At 33.6% G+C, this 17,932-nt stretch overlaps 1 protein-coding gene across 1 annotated transcript in view; it reads left to right on the top strand.

Annotated features, from left to right (window-relative positions):
- The window catches only part of LOC118747461 (ras-related and estrogen-regulated growth inhibitor), a gene marked incomplete in the record, with an annotated part of 25,913 nt that extends 14,159 nt beyond the window's left edge, over window positions 1-11,754 (top strand). Inside the window, 3 exon segments of the mRNA XM_036481509.1 lie at window positions 3,804-3,860; window positions 10,305-10,378; window positions 11,108-11,754. Of these exon segments, the coding sequence (XP_036337402.1) occupies window positions 3,804-3,860; window positions 10,305-10,378; window positions 11,108-11,512 (536 nt within the window).
- Window positions 11,755-17,932: the final 6,178 nt, after the last annotated feature.

Here is a 17,932-nt window from a genome sequence, read left to right as displayed (position 1 = left end):
TTTTTTTTTTGGATCACCCTATACACCTCTAACACAAATTCATATAGGATACGCCATGCTAGCTATTTATCAAGTACTTTGTGGAGAGGAGTCTTCCTCCATCAGTCAAAGCATTTTCGTTCTAAATAAATTTCTGCAATAAAAACGTGGCCGGGAAATAGACAAATTTTACTCAAAATAAAAGTCTATTTTTCGATAGCCATCCTGTCCATTGTAAACATGTTCGTGCCACAAATTCTTTGATTTTATACATATCTCGACATCCAACAACAATTCCAAATGCATTTCATTTCCCTGTTGCATTATATGTATGTCCATATGTATGTATTTCCTCATGAAACCACAATTAGCCTAAATAACAGGCAATGCAAGAAAATGTTTACAGTATTTCTACTCTACTCTTGGTGCGCACAACTGCAAATTTTCTCAATTTCACACAAAATATGTAGTTTGCCTCATTCAAATTGCGTTTACTTAGTACAAACTCTTTATTACCCTCCCCACCCCTCATGTATGTATGTATGTATGTAGGTAGTCCGCTTTACCCATTCAAACAAATTTGCCAGCAGGCGTTCATCATTGCTTGTCGCTGTAAGCTGATGTGGGTGGGGTCTGCTACTCAAATCAAGTGGACAAAATGTCATTTGCATAAAAGCACCAATACATGCAAAATTGCATGAACTGCCGAAGTGTAACTACACACGCCGTGCCGCACAGTGGCATGGCCGCAAGCAAAGCATTGCAGCTTGCACACTCACTCGCTAGAAGAACTCATGTGTGCCGGGCAAAAAACCTGTACAAATTTCCATGTTACACTACCTTTCTATGGTTCTTTGGTAGTCCACTTTTTTTCCCTACATCCACTTTTGCTTTTGCTTTTGCTTCTGCCTCTGGTTGCCATGTTGATTTTGTGTTACCTTTATGCTACTTTGCCATGCAACTATCTCTCTGTTATGTGTTTGCTATTCGAGCTTATAAACTTACATCGCAGGAAATTTGCGTGCAAATGTAAGTTCAAGCGCCCTGTAATATGCAACACAAGCGTACTGCTGCTGGCTTTGCTGCTCTCATCTGGCTGTATGTCAGAGTATGTTGTACGAAATATGTCCGTCCGTCTTTTGTGTGAGCCAAACACGCAACATTAAGGTGCAATTCACCGGCAGTAACACTTTGTAACGGACAGCAAGCATATTAGATCGTTCTTATGTATGTGGGTATGTATGTATGTTTGTGAAATTAATTTGCATGCACTTATGTATGTTTGTGCGCAATTCGCCTGTAGCGTTTCTCCCCTGGCTGTGCTGCATAAATTGAAAACGGAAGTCCTTTTTTAGGTTGCGAGTTTAACAACCTCGTTGTAGCTGGCGTCGCTGCTGGCTGAACAATAGCAGCTGTTTTTCAGAAATGAGAGAAAGGCTTTCGCTTTTACGTAAACACACCCAAACGTATGCATACCCAATAGGAAAAAAAATGCAGAGCTTTTAAAATGTGCTTCTCTAGCAAGTTTTTGGCTTTATGATGTCTGCGCATTATAAATATTAAAGAAAAATTAATTTGGAGGTACTAGAGCAACAGACGCCAAATCAAAAATTTTTAGAATTTTTGTCCGTCTGCCTGTCTGTCTGTATGTATATACGCGCATCATTCAAAAACTGATGCATGAAATTGAATGTAGTTTTCACTGATATATTGCTAGCGGTCGAACTTAAAATATTAAAAAAAAATAAAAATATTTAGGGAGCTGTCACCTGTTTGAAAATTTCAGTTTAAGTTAATTAATAAGATAAATTAAATATTACCGTATGACTCTCAAAATAAATAGGTTTAAAAAGGCTGACAGCCGAAAATATTTTTGTGGAAGGTTGCCACCTGTTTGAAAGTTTTAGTTTAATTTAATTAGTAATATAAATTAAATTTGCAATGTGGGTAACAAACCAAAGGGGTTTATGAAAGTCTACGGCCGAAAATATTTTTGAAGCGGGTTGCCACCTGGTTGAAAAATGTTATATTACTACTTCTTCTTTTTTTACAGAACTCAAGAGGCTCATTCAGTTAAATGTAAATTCTATTACTACCTTGTAGATTATTCCTGGAGCGGTAACTGAAGGTAATCTATGTGAAGTTAGGAAAAGCGCTGGGTGGTCAAAAAAGGGTTCCGCAGACGGCTCATGTCCACTCCAGAGAGTTTCCCGGGAGGTGTTTAAACCTTAATCCAGCAAAAACTGCACAGCTGAGAGTGATATTTCCAATTCATCGTTCTTCTAATAGCTGTAGCAATAGACGTCCGTGACGATATTAAGCCGCAACGCATGTTTTCTTAAAGAACAGTCTCCTAACAGTACACCAATCAGAATCGAGAGTTGGCGCAGAAGTCGCAACCAAGCCAGAAAGATTTTGCAACTTTTCATGTCGGGGTTTTCTCCAGCATTTGCTGATTCGACGAAAATTTCATTTATCTAAGTTGTCGCAGAAACTCCTATGTCCTACCTGTAGGGAATTTTATGTCGCATGTTCTGAGACCCAAAGAAACTTGATTCAGATGTAATTCGAGGCGATTGAAAGAGATGTCAGGTACTCCTCGATCAGTTTCCAACGCATCATGCTGTGTTCCGTTTCGCTATCAGAGTCGATATTTATCCTTTTAATCGGTAATCCAACAGCCAACAGTTCTAACGTCTAGCTTCGGAAAAATTATTATTGGATCTCTTCTCTTCTGGAGCTGAAATTCCCCCATTTATCCCTCAAAGGGATGTATGTATAGAAGGATCCATTCGAAGCCAACCTCAGAATGCACCGATCCAATTCCTTCGGTATGAAGTCAAAGTTTCCAATAATTGCCGAGTGCTCGTACGCCAGGTGAAAGGGAAAACCAGAGTTTCTTAGCCTGATGGGGGAGTGAACGCGGCAACTTAGCCCGCAATATCAAAAGGGTACGACGCTAAGCATAGCGTTAAGGGCTATATTAGGCGTGGTGTGGAGTGCTCCGCTGACACCTACAAATGACGATGCTCTAGCTTCTTATCCAGAGTTGGCTTTTTTGGTGAATTCCGCCAGACTACGACCCCATATTATGTCCTAAGATCCTGACTCTATCAAAGAGCACAAGTGAAACGCCACCTATTGAGGGAAGTTTGGCCAAAGCTCTTTCCAGTATTATTAGCTAGCAGACCAGTTCGTGACCAAGTTTATATAATAAACCAAAAGCTTTTCTCAGACCATGAGTGCCCTTTATTCTTAATAAAAACAAATTGTATTACTCCAGCCAATTCCTACTGGGCACGCGCATATTTTTTAATGCTAGTGTGCGCCGAGTCTTCCAGCGTTTTTTGTGGGTGGTTGCTTAAGCTGCTTTCCATTTGTTTGACAGTTTTTCGTTTAACAATGTATGTACATATGTATATACATGATTTTATAATGAAGTCAAGCAGTGAAATTCAACATTTCGTTTTTGTTTACTGGACTCAATTTGCTGCTTTTCGTTTCGTTAATGTTACATTTCCCTTTTTTGTTTGTGCTTCTCACTCATTGACCCGAATTCATCGCTGGCACCTTCGTTTGTTATTTTTGAGGGAAAATTGCTCCCTTTGGTTGTATTTTTTTTTTTGCGCCCACAGGCAGGTGAACAGTTAGTGGGCGTTTGCGCGTTTTATTGCTCTTTTAATTTACATTAAATTCACATGATTTTCTTTTTTGGTATTTGGGGGAATATATATCATGTCGTAGTATTTATTGCATATTTCATAGCAAACACTAATTAATGGAGTTTTAATAGGTTCTTATTTTCTTTCATTCCTCCCTTTCAGCTCTGATTGTGCGTTTCCTAACCAAGCGTTATATCGGCGAATATGATCATCAAACCGGTAAGTGACGAATTTAAAGCACTTCTGTGTTTTGTTATACTAGCTCATTATGGGCGAACATTATTAATAATACCAATTTATTCCAGACAAATATTTGAATACTGATTTAAGAATATTTATGTCTCTAAAGCGAATATTTCCCGGGCGGCAATTTTATTATTTTTTTTAATTCATATTTTTTCTTTTTAAATCCAATTATCTTTGAATTTTTAGATTTTATTATTTTAAAAAGAAATATATACATGTATTTCTTAAATCCCTTTAGTTTTTAGAAACTTTTATGTAATTTTTTGTTTCTTTTTTAATTCAATTTTTTTTTTTTGCTCAATTTAATCTTCTTTTAATAACTAGATGTTATTAATTTAAAAAAACCAGAATATTTTTTTAATTCAATATTTTGTTTTCGGAACTATTGCATCTGTTTATTATTATTTTTTCTTTTTTGGTTCATTTTTCTTTTGACTTTAGATATAGAAAAATATTTTTTTTTTTTCATTTCATTTTTGGAAGTTTATCTCGTTTTTTTTTCATTTTGTAACGTAATTTTTTTTGTGATTTTTTTTTAATTTTCAGATTTTATTCATTAAAAAAATATATATATTTTTTATTTCAGTTAGTTTTAAGCACCTTGTTTTAGATTTTTTATTTGATTTTTTTTTTGTCTTTTTCAATTCAATTTTTTTTTTAATTTTTGTTTTTTATCACTTTTTTATTTTACTTTACTTTTAAATGCTATTTAATTCTTTCTTGATAATTTTTTTTTCTTATTTAAATTTGAGATTTTATTGCTTTATTTTAATTTAATTTATTTTTTTATTTTTTTTATTTTATTTAATAATTTTCATTTTTATTGTTTTTAAAAGGAATATAAATACGTGCCTTTTTTCGCGACTTGTTTTCTCACTCCCACCTCGAACTTTTGTGGAAAATACGCAAAAAAATCTCTGAAAATTTTAGCCCTTAATTTTAATATTACCAGCGAGATAATACGGGTCACTAAACCAAATTTTTCATGAAATTCTCGTTTTTTTGCCCCATTTTGTAAATAACAAAGGCTACGGAAAAAATTATAAATGGCATACTTGTAGTAAATTCAATATTCCATGAAAATTCCACACTATCTCAAGAAATATCGATGTTAGTGTTAAGGGCTCAAATTTTCAGAGAATTTGTTTTTAGGTATTTCCCACAAAATTTCAAGGTAGAAGTGGGAAAAAGTAGTCGCGAAAAAAGCACCCTAACAAAAAATACATATATTTTACAGGGCAATTCTAACAGCGGTCTTACAACTCCTCACAGCCTTTCGAAAGGCAAAAGTCTTTCATAAGACCATTTTGTGCTCTACTTACTATCTTGATCAATGAATCCATCCTTACTTGCATATATTTTCTAAAGAGATTTTAAAAATGTGAATCAACACCGTAACATTTTCGCGTAATGTATTTTAACGACGTTCGAGACAAGCGTGCATCGATCAATTTTCTGCCGCTTTTTGCCATGAAGCGCCTTACAGGGCCATATTTATCGCTGGTTTACAGGCCTATTCCGCTTATTACTGAAAATTTTGTAACCGTCATTCTAGGTGCCATGGTAACGTTTTAATTTATTCAACAATTCAATTTTGGAGAAATTCTTGCGTTGCATATTTGACGTGGCAATATTTTGTTACCTGCTTATGTGATGGAAATCATCCCAAAAATTCATGAATATTATTCCAAAAAGTAAAACACGAAGAAAGATCTTAAACGGACCCAAATCAATTCCAAAACGTCCCGAAAATTCATGAAAACTTTCCCGAAAGGACCTGAAAAATAAATCATGTAATGCCAGGAAAAATATTTCTAAAAATCCTAGAAAAATCGTGGGGGTCTCATGAAATCCCAAACAATAATTCTTTTAAACAATGCTATGAAATGGAAAACGGATTTTCTGCTGAAAATAATAATGCTGAACAGCTGGAAGTTAAAAACCGCTCTTACACAAAATTTCATTAAGGTGCAGTACGATTGTTGGTCTAAAAATATACATACATATACATGTATATTAGCCAGAATCGATGAAATTAGAAATTACAAGCGCATTTCCAAATACATCAAAGCAAAAATTTCGTTTTTTTTTATTTTTTCAGCACACATTCATTAACAAAATAAATAAATATTTGGCGCATACACTTTTGCTAAGTTTTTTTGACTGTTTGGCTATGGTTCTCCTCCAATTTCTGATGTGCGTGCTGCGTCTTAACAAAAGTGGAGGGACCCCAGGTGCACAAATTGTTCTCTCAATATAAATCGACAGAAAAATTTCCACCTTCCGCCTGCTTATACATATTTCAGTTTTGAGGAATAATTTGCTCTCTTTAATATATCGAGTCTTAATTTATATTATTTATAAAAAAAACCGAATTCCACAAAGTAAACACAAAGCCATGCGTAAATAAGGCACATCAATGGAATTCATAAAAAATTCTGATCCATACAGAAAATTTTCAATTTCAAATTATCTTCTTTTTTTTATAGATAAATCATTTGTTTACTCTACTGGGCTGTGAGTCCCGTCAGATTTGCGCTATCTTCATGAAATATCAGCAAGAGAAATTGATTTTAAATACAACTAAGCGCCAAGCATTCATTAAAGCAAAAGCGATGTAAAAATTCAATTATTGAAAATAAATTTTAAGAGAGCTATTAAAGAATTCCAGAGAGACTTGCATGCTAACATACATGCAATTATATACATATACATGCATGTGTAATGAATATATGAGTTTGTAAAAAAAAGTATTACAAAAAAAAAGCTATATATATTTCTCTACCCTGACCTAAATTCCAGTTAATTGCAGCACTTATTTATTTACCACTTTTGTAAAAGGATACTTCTATAAATTCGTGCCATTACAATGCGTTGGAAAGTGGAAAATGGAAACACTCAATAATTACTTCACAATGACAGGAAAAATATTTGACGAAGTAAATCTGTATGTGTGACTAAAAAAAAAAAAAAACTAATAGAATATTTCAATGTATTAAAACAAACATAGTACACTTGTGTATAAATAACACAAACAAAAGAAACGAAACACCGCACTTGCGTGCTTTCTATAGAAATTTAATCACACCAATTTTTAGTTGTAGATTTTTCTCTTTTTTTTATTATGGGAGTTTAAAGCGCTGCAGTAAAGCAAAAAAAGTCATAAACCACAACTGAAAATGTACTTGATTACAACCCAGGTGAATTCAACCAAGGTCATCGAGTTTGGTATTCAGGGCATTTCTATAACATTACGACGAATAATAGCTTATTTATGTATTAAGTCGTTCATAGAACATACATAGTAAGAGAATTTTCAAATAAACATACATACATACATGCATATCGTTATCGATCTTTAGCTCAGTTTCAATTTTTGAAACTAAACTAAATAGAGTAGTGAAATGCAGTCCCCGAACACGGTGTAGTCGATCAGCACTAAGCTCGAACTTCACATAAAATTCACGGCAGTAGAAGCATTCGTATATAGTTTGCTCTTTTTGCAAGAGCAATGCCTGATCTTGGCTGTCTTCAGAGATGTTAACGTTTAGCCCTCCATATCAATGCCATGTCTAATTGACTTGTAAGAAAATTGATAGCTGTATATGTGTACTAGACTCCCGACTTTTAGTTCATACACTCTTGAAGCAGAAATATGTCAAAAAGTATGACTAAATGTGGGCAGGATAAGATGTCTAGCGTCCTTATCAATGGTAGATTTATTTAGGCCGGATTTCAGCTAGCATATCAGCCCATTTACCCCCTTTAATTTCTTTGTATCCAGCATGCAGTAAATAGCAACTCGCATTCTACCGAGCACAGTGGCGATTTTATCTGCCTGGCTGTCGGTGAAAATATTTACGTCTGAGTTTTGAGAAGTTAGAGCTACTTTGCTACTTTAGTTGTAGCATAGATTGAGGCTTGAAAAACGCTTAAGTAGTCCTGAAACTTAAAAATATGTTATTTATAACCTTTTTTCTGCAGGCCACGATAGTAAGACACCAAAGGGCATTATTGGTCCAATGCTTGCTATATGTACATATATGTATATATCTAGATATGCTAATCAAGGGATAAGCCCCATATCGTACTGAGCGTTTTCCTGCAAGTGTGTAAGGCATTTAAAGGCCTTCTAGAGCCCTCTCCTTCACATTCAGCCACCATGTCACTTTACTCTCAACAATGACTATATTTATATTTGCAAGTTAGCGAGAGGATTCATTATTCAATATCGCCTTTTATGAGGGGATCCACTTAAGTCACCCTATCAACGCTATTGCTTGTGGGTACCAATGTTTGCCGGCCTCCACATCGGCACTGAAGCACACCCCAAACCCCTCTAAATCCCAAATATAGAGGGAAAGATAATTGCTTTTTATTTTACTCTAAAAACGCGATATCTGATTAAAAACAATTTCATTGGGTAATATATCTAAAAACTTTAAAATATTAAATACAAATGATATTTATTCCAAAAAAAAACCAATAAAATCTAAAAATTAAAGGAAATTTAAAAAATAAAAAAAAACTACAAAAAAATTAAAAAATAATAAGAAAAAATAAAAAAAGAAAATAAATTTCCGATTTTCTCCCAACTCAGTGTAGCCAGGAAAATAGATTTATATTATTTAGTAGGTACCTCCAGCATTTGCTTACCGTCCCTTGTTTATTTATCATTCTATTTCTGTATCAGTGATGGCATCATAGGCACGGTGACCATTCGTGGCGATTTTGGCGGGACAGTACTGATTTTGAGAAAATTGTGCCGCTGAATATTTTTTTAAAGTCGAAACGTATAAGTGGCCCGATTTTTCATATCTGTACCGATTAAATCCCTATTTTCAATGTTTTCTTTATTAATTTAATAAGATTTTCCCTGCACTCTGGCCCAAAAACAATTTTTCATACAAACGTGGCAGCATTTTCGTTATCACAAAGAATATAAAATATAGGGGAGCCACAAACTTAGCCAGCATTCTTATTTTCTATGATCTTTGGTTATGTTTTATTATGTCAAACTTGTACCCTAGCTATATTGCAGTCTTTCATTTTTGTCAAAAAGTTTTTTAAGGTTTTTATAATTATTTGTTAAGTTTTTTTTTAATGAAGCGAATCTAATTTGAATTAAGTGAAATTATAAAAATAATACTAATTCCCGTAACAAATTTATGGATATGAAAAAAATAAGCTGTATAAAAACTAGCAAAATTCGACAAAGTACTATCAAAATTTTGAGCTTATTAATTAGATTTCTTAGAAAAAAATCTGAGTATGTAAATTTTAAGTAGCCAAGCCTTACCGTTGATTTTTGGTAAATTTTTTTGGGTAAGGTGGTGCTTATGTTATCCACACACAAAAAAAATTTTACATATGGAAGAAAATGCGCGAACAAAAAGTTGCCAAAAATCAACAGCAAGTCCAAGCTACTTCAAACTTACACTTTATTGTGCTAAAATTACGTGGGCTACAAAACTGTATGCTCAAAACCATTCTATAAAATTTTATTAATAAATTTAAAATTGTGATCAACATTTTTTAAAACTCGTCGAATTTTTATCAATGTTCCACAAAGCTGGGAATTTGGATTTACATATTTTTTTTTTTTTTGATATAGTAAGTTATATTTTCATTAAAAAAATATAATAAACATTTTTTAAACAAAGAAAAGTAGCCCAAACTAAATGTATTTTCCCTATTTAAAATTTGTCGAATTTTTATAAATGTTCCACAAATCTGAAAATTTTGTTTTTTTTTTTGAGATAGTAGAAAAGTAGCCCAATTTAAATGTCTTTTCCCTATTTACATCACTTTTAACATTTTGTTTTGTTTTAAATAAAACTGTATTAAAAAGGAAGTTGTATGTCCGGATTCGATACCTTAGAAATGTCCCCATAGTCTCGACGTTTTTGGAATTATCTCTATGATTGCAGATTTTATAATTTGAGATGCTAGTCGCTAGGAGTCGGTATTTTAACTTCTCCAGCAAAAAGTAGTAAACATATTCCATTTTCCTTAAAATTTTCTTAGAAATGAAAAACACGCTCATACTAATGTATACGGATATCTTAAACGTTGTTCGATTTCGATAAAATTTGTTTTGAATATTGGTTGCATCCAGAACATCAAAGAATGAAGTGAAATACTAGTTTTTAAATATTCATAACTCCATAAGTATCCTGCATAAACTCCACAGTATCAACCCAGCTTTTCTAAGTTTCACACTAATATTATCACACTTTGACTTATTCTAAAGTTTGCGTGCTGTCATATATTCTTCTCCACTTTAAGGTGAGAAAATTTAATTTACATTTACATATATATGTACATAGATATTTGCCCATATAGTACTGCTTTCCATTCCTGCACTCACACACATATAAAATTATAAAAGCATTTTTATGTTTATTTGTATTGCAGAAAATCGATACAAACACGAAGCGATGGTGGATGGGGAGCCGGTGCTTTTTGAAATACTAGACACATGCCCCAAGGTAAGTGAATTATTCTGACAATGCGTGCTCGCACACAAACATATGTAAATATGTATGTATGTACACACAACCGTTGGCAGACAGCCGCCAGAGCAAGGACGGCAAGGATAGCAAGGACATTGTTTGTGTGTTAAGTGAATTCAAATGTGTATGGTTGGCTCACTCACTTGCATGTATGCATAGGTATGCGAGTGTGTGTGTGTGTATATATGTGTGATAGGTGAAATCACTCCTGTTGCATGTTGACAACTGTAAATGTGAAGCAGAACTCTGCAAACTCAAAAAAAAAAACACATACAGACATATGTATGTATGTGCGCCTATTCGGAGGCTCCTTCTACAAAAGTAACTGTGTAGTCGACAGAAAGTTTTTTATGTGCCAAAGTCTGAGAGAGTGCACGCGTTGCAGCAATGTGTGTCAGTAGTTCGTTGTTGAAATAATAACTCAATTTTCCATTTTCTGCTAGCAAAGAGGAGTGCCAATCTCACCCAGTCTAGCAGCTGTGTCAGTGCGACTGTCTCCAAGCGCACTATGTATTATCCTTTCCTTTCTTTACTCATTTATACTTTTATTTTTCTATTTTACTTTCATATTCACACTGGCTGATGTCACCTTTCACTGCACAACAACAACAACAACAACGAATCACGCTGTTGTAATGTGTCATTGGTGGTGACATTATGCGTTTCTGCGCAACAACCCAACAACCACCACCCACCACTCTGCAGGCCGATGACGAATTCCCCAATGCCGCCGAATTACTGCAATGGGCTGATGGCCTGCTACTCGTCTACTCCATCACCGATCGCTGCTCTTTCAATTATATAAGACGCGCCAAATCTGACCTACAATCCGATTCGCCCGTTCAGCTGGTGGCCAATAAAGTCGATATGGTGCATTTGCGTCAGGTGAGCCGCGACGAGGGTGAAATTCTAGCCAAAGACTTTGAATGTAAATTCAGCGAAGTATCAGCGGCGGATCATGTCGATCAGGTGGCCGAAGTCTTTCACGAACTGTGCAAGGAAGTGCTGGCGTCGAAGCGAAAATCGAAACAGAGTCTATTGGAGCGTATGTTGGGCGGCGCGCGACCCTATAGTCGGGGGAAGAGTGACAGTAATTTGCCGAAAGACTGATGAATATACATACATACGTATATGGCAGAAGTGTTGAAACGGTGGGCTAGATGTAGACAGCGAGCTGTTGAAAATTAGGAAACCACCATAGAAAGGAAGCGATTATGAAGTGTTAATGAACCAGGTGCCATACATAAAAAATATTCTAATTATTGAGCTCGCATCTACAAGTTAAATTAAAAGAATCATCAAAAATATTCGAGCTCGATTTTCTCACTTTTATTCTTTAGTTCAGCATAGTTTAGTGAGGATTTTTAAGTTTTTACCATTATACGAATTTTTGAAATAAAAACTTAGCTTTAAAGTACTTAATAGGCCATTGGTTGGTACTTGCGTTGTAATTTGATTAAATTAGTAGCTTTGGAGACTAAATTAAGAAGGTGAGTAATAATGTAAACACCAAATATTTCATCAACTGAAATGCAAAAAGTCATAACTAATAAAAAGTTCAAACTTCACTTTTTGAGTTATATAATGGATTTCATCGAATTACAACTCCCCACATCATTTTATGAAAAATATATAGTAAAAATATTAGTCACGACTTTTTCCATTTCAGCTGACGATTTGTATACATATGTACATAAATGCATATATATGTATATGTATATCTATATCCCTTAATAAAGCGCTATGTGGCTTCATTCGTTTTCTTTTTATATTCACATAAATATTTAACGGATTTACACCAGAAAGCTTATACAAAAAATTTAAATTGAAAGCTTTTTTCTCCAAAAAGCACAACAACGAACTACAGCGTCATCTTTCCGCGAAAGCTTCGCAAATCATTCACAATAGACAAGCATTAAGGTGATGCACTTCGATACGAGCTTTAAGCAAAAATTATTAAACTTAAATTTACGTTAGAGATGCAAACGTACGTTTGTACATATGTATGTATGTATTTGTAACAAATTATATGAGTTGAAAGGTGCGCCTCTATACATTTTGCACAATCATTAAGGCTCAGTTATGCATACTTTGCACTGCACTGCATAGCATGTCATTTTACGTAGAAATCAAAAATCAACAGACTTTTACATAGGTACATATGTAATTCTGTGCGTTGGGCAACCGCCTACACGCAAAGCTCATTAAACAGATTCCTTATGTGACAACTCTCATGCAAAGCCAAGTATGCATAACTGAGCCTTTAGTCAATTAACAATGGACCAACAATACCAGAGAACGTATATGATTCAAAAAAAAAAAAATTTTTCTTTGAAAACAGTCGAGATTTTTAATATTTTTTATGCTGACGGCTTATGGAAGAAAATTAAAAAAAAAATTATGCCAGTTTTGCAATCGCTTAAAACTTGCACATTTATTATACTAAAATTTAATGGGCTACAAAACTGCAAAAAAAAATTCTAAAAAGAAAATTTAAAAATTTTTAAATTTGTAACGTACTCATTTTACTCAACTTCGGTGGGAAAAAAATTCATAACTCAAATTATTGTAGAGTGCACCCCGTAATACTTAAATATTGCGCAATACTCAGAGCTACCATTATGAATTTTTTCAATTTTTTTGAGATGACATATTTTCAAAAACTAGTTTTTTTTTATCAAAAAATTTGTGTGAAAAATTTTTCAAAAAAAAAAAAATTTTAAATATATCTTTTCATAGAGAATTTTGATGTGTGTATGTGTGATTGTTTCGATTTTTTTTCGTCCCGTTTTCGTGCTATTTGGGAAACTATTAAATCGATTTGATTTTGTTTTTGTGCTGCAAAGTTTTTAAAAATGTATTAATCAAGCTCAAATTTCATATTTATTTATTATTTATGTTTGTACATCAACGCTAAAAATTTTTAAACAAATCAAACACATGAAGTGTGAACCCCGTCCCTTTTGGTATGGAATGCCCCATATACAAATACATACATATAATTATCGCTCATAACCTTTGATAACGTGGCACCTTTTTAATGAGATGTAAGATTTTTAAAGACAGTTACAGCGCCGAAAATATATTGCATTTAATTACTTTTAATGTATAAAAGCATTTCGGTGAGTTGCCAATAGTCAAAATCTGTAGAAAAAAATTTTATATTATTCCGTTAAATGTCAAAACATTTTTACAAACTCACGCCCAGCAGTGCACAAGCTGTCATACTAAATATATGCAGCTGCTCTTAAATAATTATATTAAGCTGTATTTATATGCATATAAATAAATACAACAATTAATAACAATTGAATCGAGATAACAGCTGTTGGCAATGTAATTCACCACAACTCAACAGTTGTAGCGAAAAAAAAAAAAAAATCGCGCCATTAACATAATAAATATTATTCAACTTCCCCTGAAGAACATTTTAAATAGATGTGTATGTACATACATTTGTATGCAAGTAAGTTTTATTTATATTTCACAATAATGTGTAAGGCAACGATGTAAATATGTTATAAAATGCTCAGATATGTGTAGAAATGTTATAATTGTTTCAATGATTACTAACTACTTACTAACTTGCAACGACTTAATTGACTAATGGTATTCAATTTAACGATATACACATCGATATACATTTGTAAACACAACCTACATATACATACAAATCCATTTGTGTATAGGTACTAGTGTAAACCTACAATGGAATACAGCTGGTAAAACTATTTAGAATTTGATTTGATAGTTAACTCCACAGGTGTGAGCGCCAAGTATTTCTAAAGTTTTCTCTGTTTAATAATCAAAGAGCTCGATAATTTAAAAATATTTGCATGGGTGCCCTATACGTACAAGAAATTCATTACCTTATTCCTCCTGGGTCTAACAAACTAATTGCACTCACTGAAGCCCTTCGAGATATTGACCCGTAGTAGCAAGCTAAAACTGATTCTATTTAGTGAAAATACAGTTTTAAGTTTAGACGAGATTTTTAATTTTTTTTCAGTCTTAAAGCATAAACAGACGGCAGCGTTGATCCGGATCAACTCGGGAATTAACTGCAGTTGATCTGGATTAAAACCAAGATAATCGGGGTCAAGGCTGCCGTCTGTTTAAGCTTTTCGAGATCTCAGAAACAGCTTTTTGCCTAAAGTAAGACAGAACAGAGTCACCCAAAAACCAAAAAATTTCAAGACGCACGAAACAATCAATATACTCACGAAACTATAATACGAATACCGGAACCAAATATAACAAAACTGCGTTTTTAGTTTTTTTCTCTGGCATCAGAATTTTTTTTAAAGGACTTTGAAATTTCAAAGATATCGGGCCCTATTCGCCAAAAATACGTAAGCGACATTTTTTCAAAAAAAAAATAATAATAATTTTTGACGCAGATGAATTCCGGCATCAAGAAGAAAATTTTGAAAAAATCTCCCTTAGGTTTTTTGGTGGTAAGGGCTCGATATACTTAATTGGAAAAAAATTATTAAATGGAATAGAAAATTTTGTAAAACCAACAAGTATCAACAAAGGACCACAGGGGCGATTAAGTGTTGGAACTGACCTTTTAATTGTTTGAATTTTTTTAAGCTAATAAAGTAAGAAGAACGAAATTCGAGGATGTAGTTATATATATATATTTTAGTCCATAGCATATAACTTTTCCAAAAATAAATATTGCTAATTTTCGAGGGTATTCAAAGACAAAAATTTAAAAGAAAATTTTCCATATCCCAAAAAAAATATTAAAAGAACATTTTCCAAACCCCAACCTCGCCTTTGGCCGGGAAGCCTTATGTGGAGTCAACATATTCTATACAAAACCTCGATCAGACTGATAGCTTGTCTTATATCGTCCTCCCACTTTGCAGTCACCAAACTTGTGCGATTCTGCCGTCAGGACTTGTTGGTTGCAAGACCTACGTATTACCGTATTTTGTCCACAGTTCCGCTTAAGAGTGTATTTTGCCTTGAGGACTAGGCATTTCGTATGTGGGCAACAATTCCACGTTGGTTGATTCTAGAAGGCAAGAGTTTATTGATCTAACTCTATCTAACTGCTGGGTGGGGTGCTCATTTTTTAAAGTGAAAGAGTGGTATTAATTAGGCAGTGGTCAATGCAATGGCTACTATTCGTGACAGTTTTTCCCTAAGCAGCATTCCGTGTTGGAGCAGACAGATTTAGAAGTTGTGAGTTGATTCATGAAAATTTCTCAACCAGACAGCTAGGCTGAGAACGCCCGCCAATGCTGCACCTAACAGGAGTAAGAAAAGAAAAAATACTGCAGTGGTACTGATAGCTTGTGTCAAACAGTTTCGCTAGTGAAAGTTATTAAAAAGATAAAAACGGTTGAGCGAGGTTCACTTAAGAGGCATGAGACATGTATTGACACCCTTTCAGCTCTTTTAGTGACTTACTTTGCTGAAAATCAGGTGATCTTGACAGATTGCGCCCTATCAACAGCAGAGGAAGAAAATCTAAGGACCAAAGTTTGAAGGTACCACCAGTGATTGGTTGTCTGGCGAATGAAGAAGCCAAAATACATATATGCCATTGGAGATTATCTGGTGAAGTTACTTGTGAGATGGCTTCGGAAATTCGGTGAGTGAATAAACTTTTGTACATAATTACAATACGAAGTTATTTTCTGTGTGCTTAACTGTATTTTACTTGTTCTTTACGATTGGAGAATTCTATGGAGAAGAAGATAACCACTCTGGAATTGGTAGAATGAGACTAGTTAATTGATAATTATAATGTATTTTCATATATTATAAACCTTATTGAATTTATAAAAGACGTTTGCAATTTTTTGGTATAATTTGTGCAGTGTGTATATACAACGACACAGAGAGCTTAAGAGCAAAGCGAGGTGTATTTTTTAATGCATATGTTAAGTTCCTTTTGGGTGTGAAGCAAAAATTTATGACCAAATGACATAATTTGCTAAAAATGAGCTCATTTTCTACGCTTGTTTGCCCTGCAGTCATCAAATATTTGTATGCATATTTTCTACTGGTTTTCCATACCTGATTTATTTGATTTTATATTTTTTTTGCCTTCTTATCGACATAAATATGCGCGAGTAACTAACAAATAGTTTCTAGTATCTAATAATAAATTCCTAAGCTTCAATTATGTACGTGTCTATATATCTAAAACTTGCTTTGCTTAGTAGCAAATAAATAAAGCTGTTTACTTTGTCGACATTAAGTATTATTCATTGATTTTATATAGAACACAAATTTTATTTTAATGTTGGCAATAAATTACGAGTTAAAAATGCTACTGATTTCAATACACTTAACCATTCAATCAACTATTAAGCAATTCTTTATAGATTTCACATTTATTATGCAAATAGATTTTTTAGAGGAGTTTAACGAAACTAATAAATAAATTGCATTTATAGAGGTGGTCGAAAGTATGTATATACATACATACATTATCAAAAATCGCTAATTTATTTGAGCTACATTGGACTCAATCAAAGATAAAACATCTTAAAATTTTCAATTGAAGCATGTCTTGAAAAATATAAGGAACTTAATGAAATATTTATTTTGCCAAAAATACGCAGTGAATTCTTTATCTTTCAACACCCCAAATATTGAATTTATTGCAATAGTTTTGACGGCAGATTGATCGGGGAAAAAATAAAAATCCAAATGTTATGCCGAATTTCCACTAGGCATTGAAATTACAAAAAAATTATATCATTTAAAAAAATGTAATGACACGATAGTTTTTTAATGCCCGACTTTGTCATTCGTCATTTTTGCCATTTAATGACTAGTGGAAATCCAGCATTACGATTTTGCAATTATCCAAAAATAAAAATCTTTGGTTTTTATTTAAGGTTTCTTATGATATTGTTTAAGACTTCCAGGATTTTTCGTATTTTATTCAACTTTTTAATATAATATGGGGCTTCTTATGTCAGGTAGTTTAGTTAAATTAAGATGGCAACCCCTACTGGCTGGCACTTAGACTTTTGTAGTATTGTCCATAATGAGCTGATACCGCTGTTTCAGTGCTCGGAAAATATAGTTATAAGAAGCCAAAAACTCGATTTTGAGAACCTCAGTAAACTGCATGCTTTTCGCTCATCGAAAAATTTCCAAAGTGAACCTGATACCGAAGTTTATATATTTTATCTGCTTCCTTTTATCAACCCTAAGGTTTCATAGGCAATGATTTCCTAGGCATTACTCTACGAGCATACTGGCTAGCACCGAAATTTTTTTCCAGCTTTCACTTGTCCTAAATTCAACTGAGTTAAGCCTACTACCCTCTCAGCGGCATCATTGACAACGGGAAAAACTGTAAAAGAATACTTGGCTGCAGAAAAAAAAGTTTACATGAGGACTACTCACAGACTTTTATCTACCGAGGGGTAAACTAATGCAGCAAAAACATAGCGAACGCAAATATCGATCATTACCTGCTTTTACAAAAAAAACACCACGCCATATCTAATTCTCAATCACCGACGAAATTCACATTCCCTAAGTCAAATTAAC

This window comes from Rhagoletis pomonella, unplaced genomic scaffold (assembly GCF_013731165.1).
Source record: "Rhagoletis pomonella isolate Grant_MI unplaced genomic scaffold, Rhpom_1.0 Rhpom_scaffold_00012, whole genome shotgun sequence".
NCBI classification, from domain to species: Eukaryota; Metazoa; Arthropoda; class Insecta; order Diptera; family Tephritidae; genus Rhagoletis; species Rhagoletis pomonella.
The sequence above is the reverse complement of the archived record's forward strand: the minus strand, read 5'-3'. Positions and strand labels throughout refer to the sequence as shown.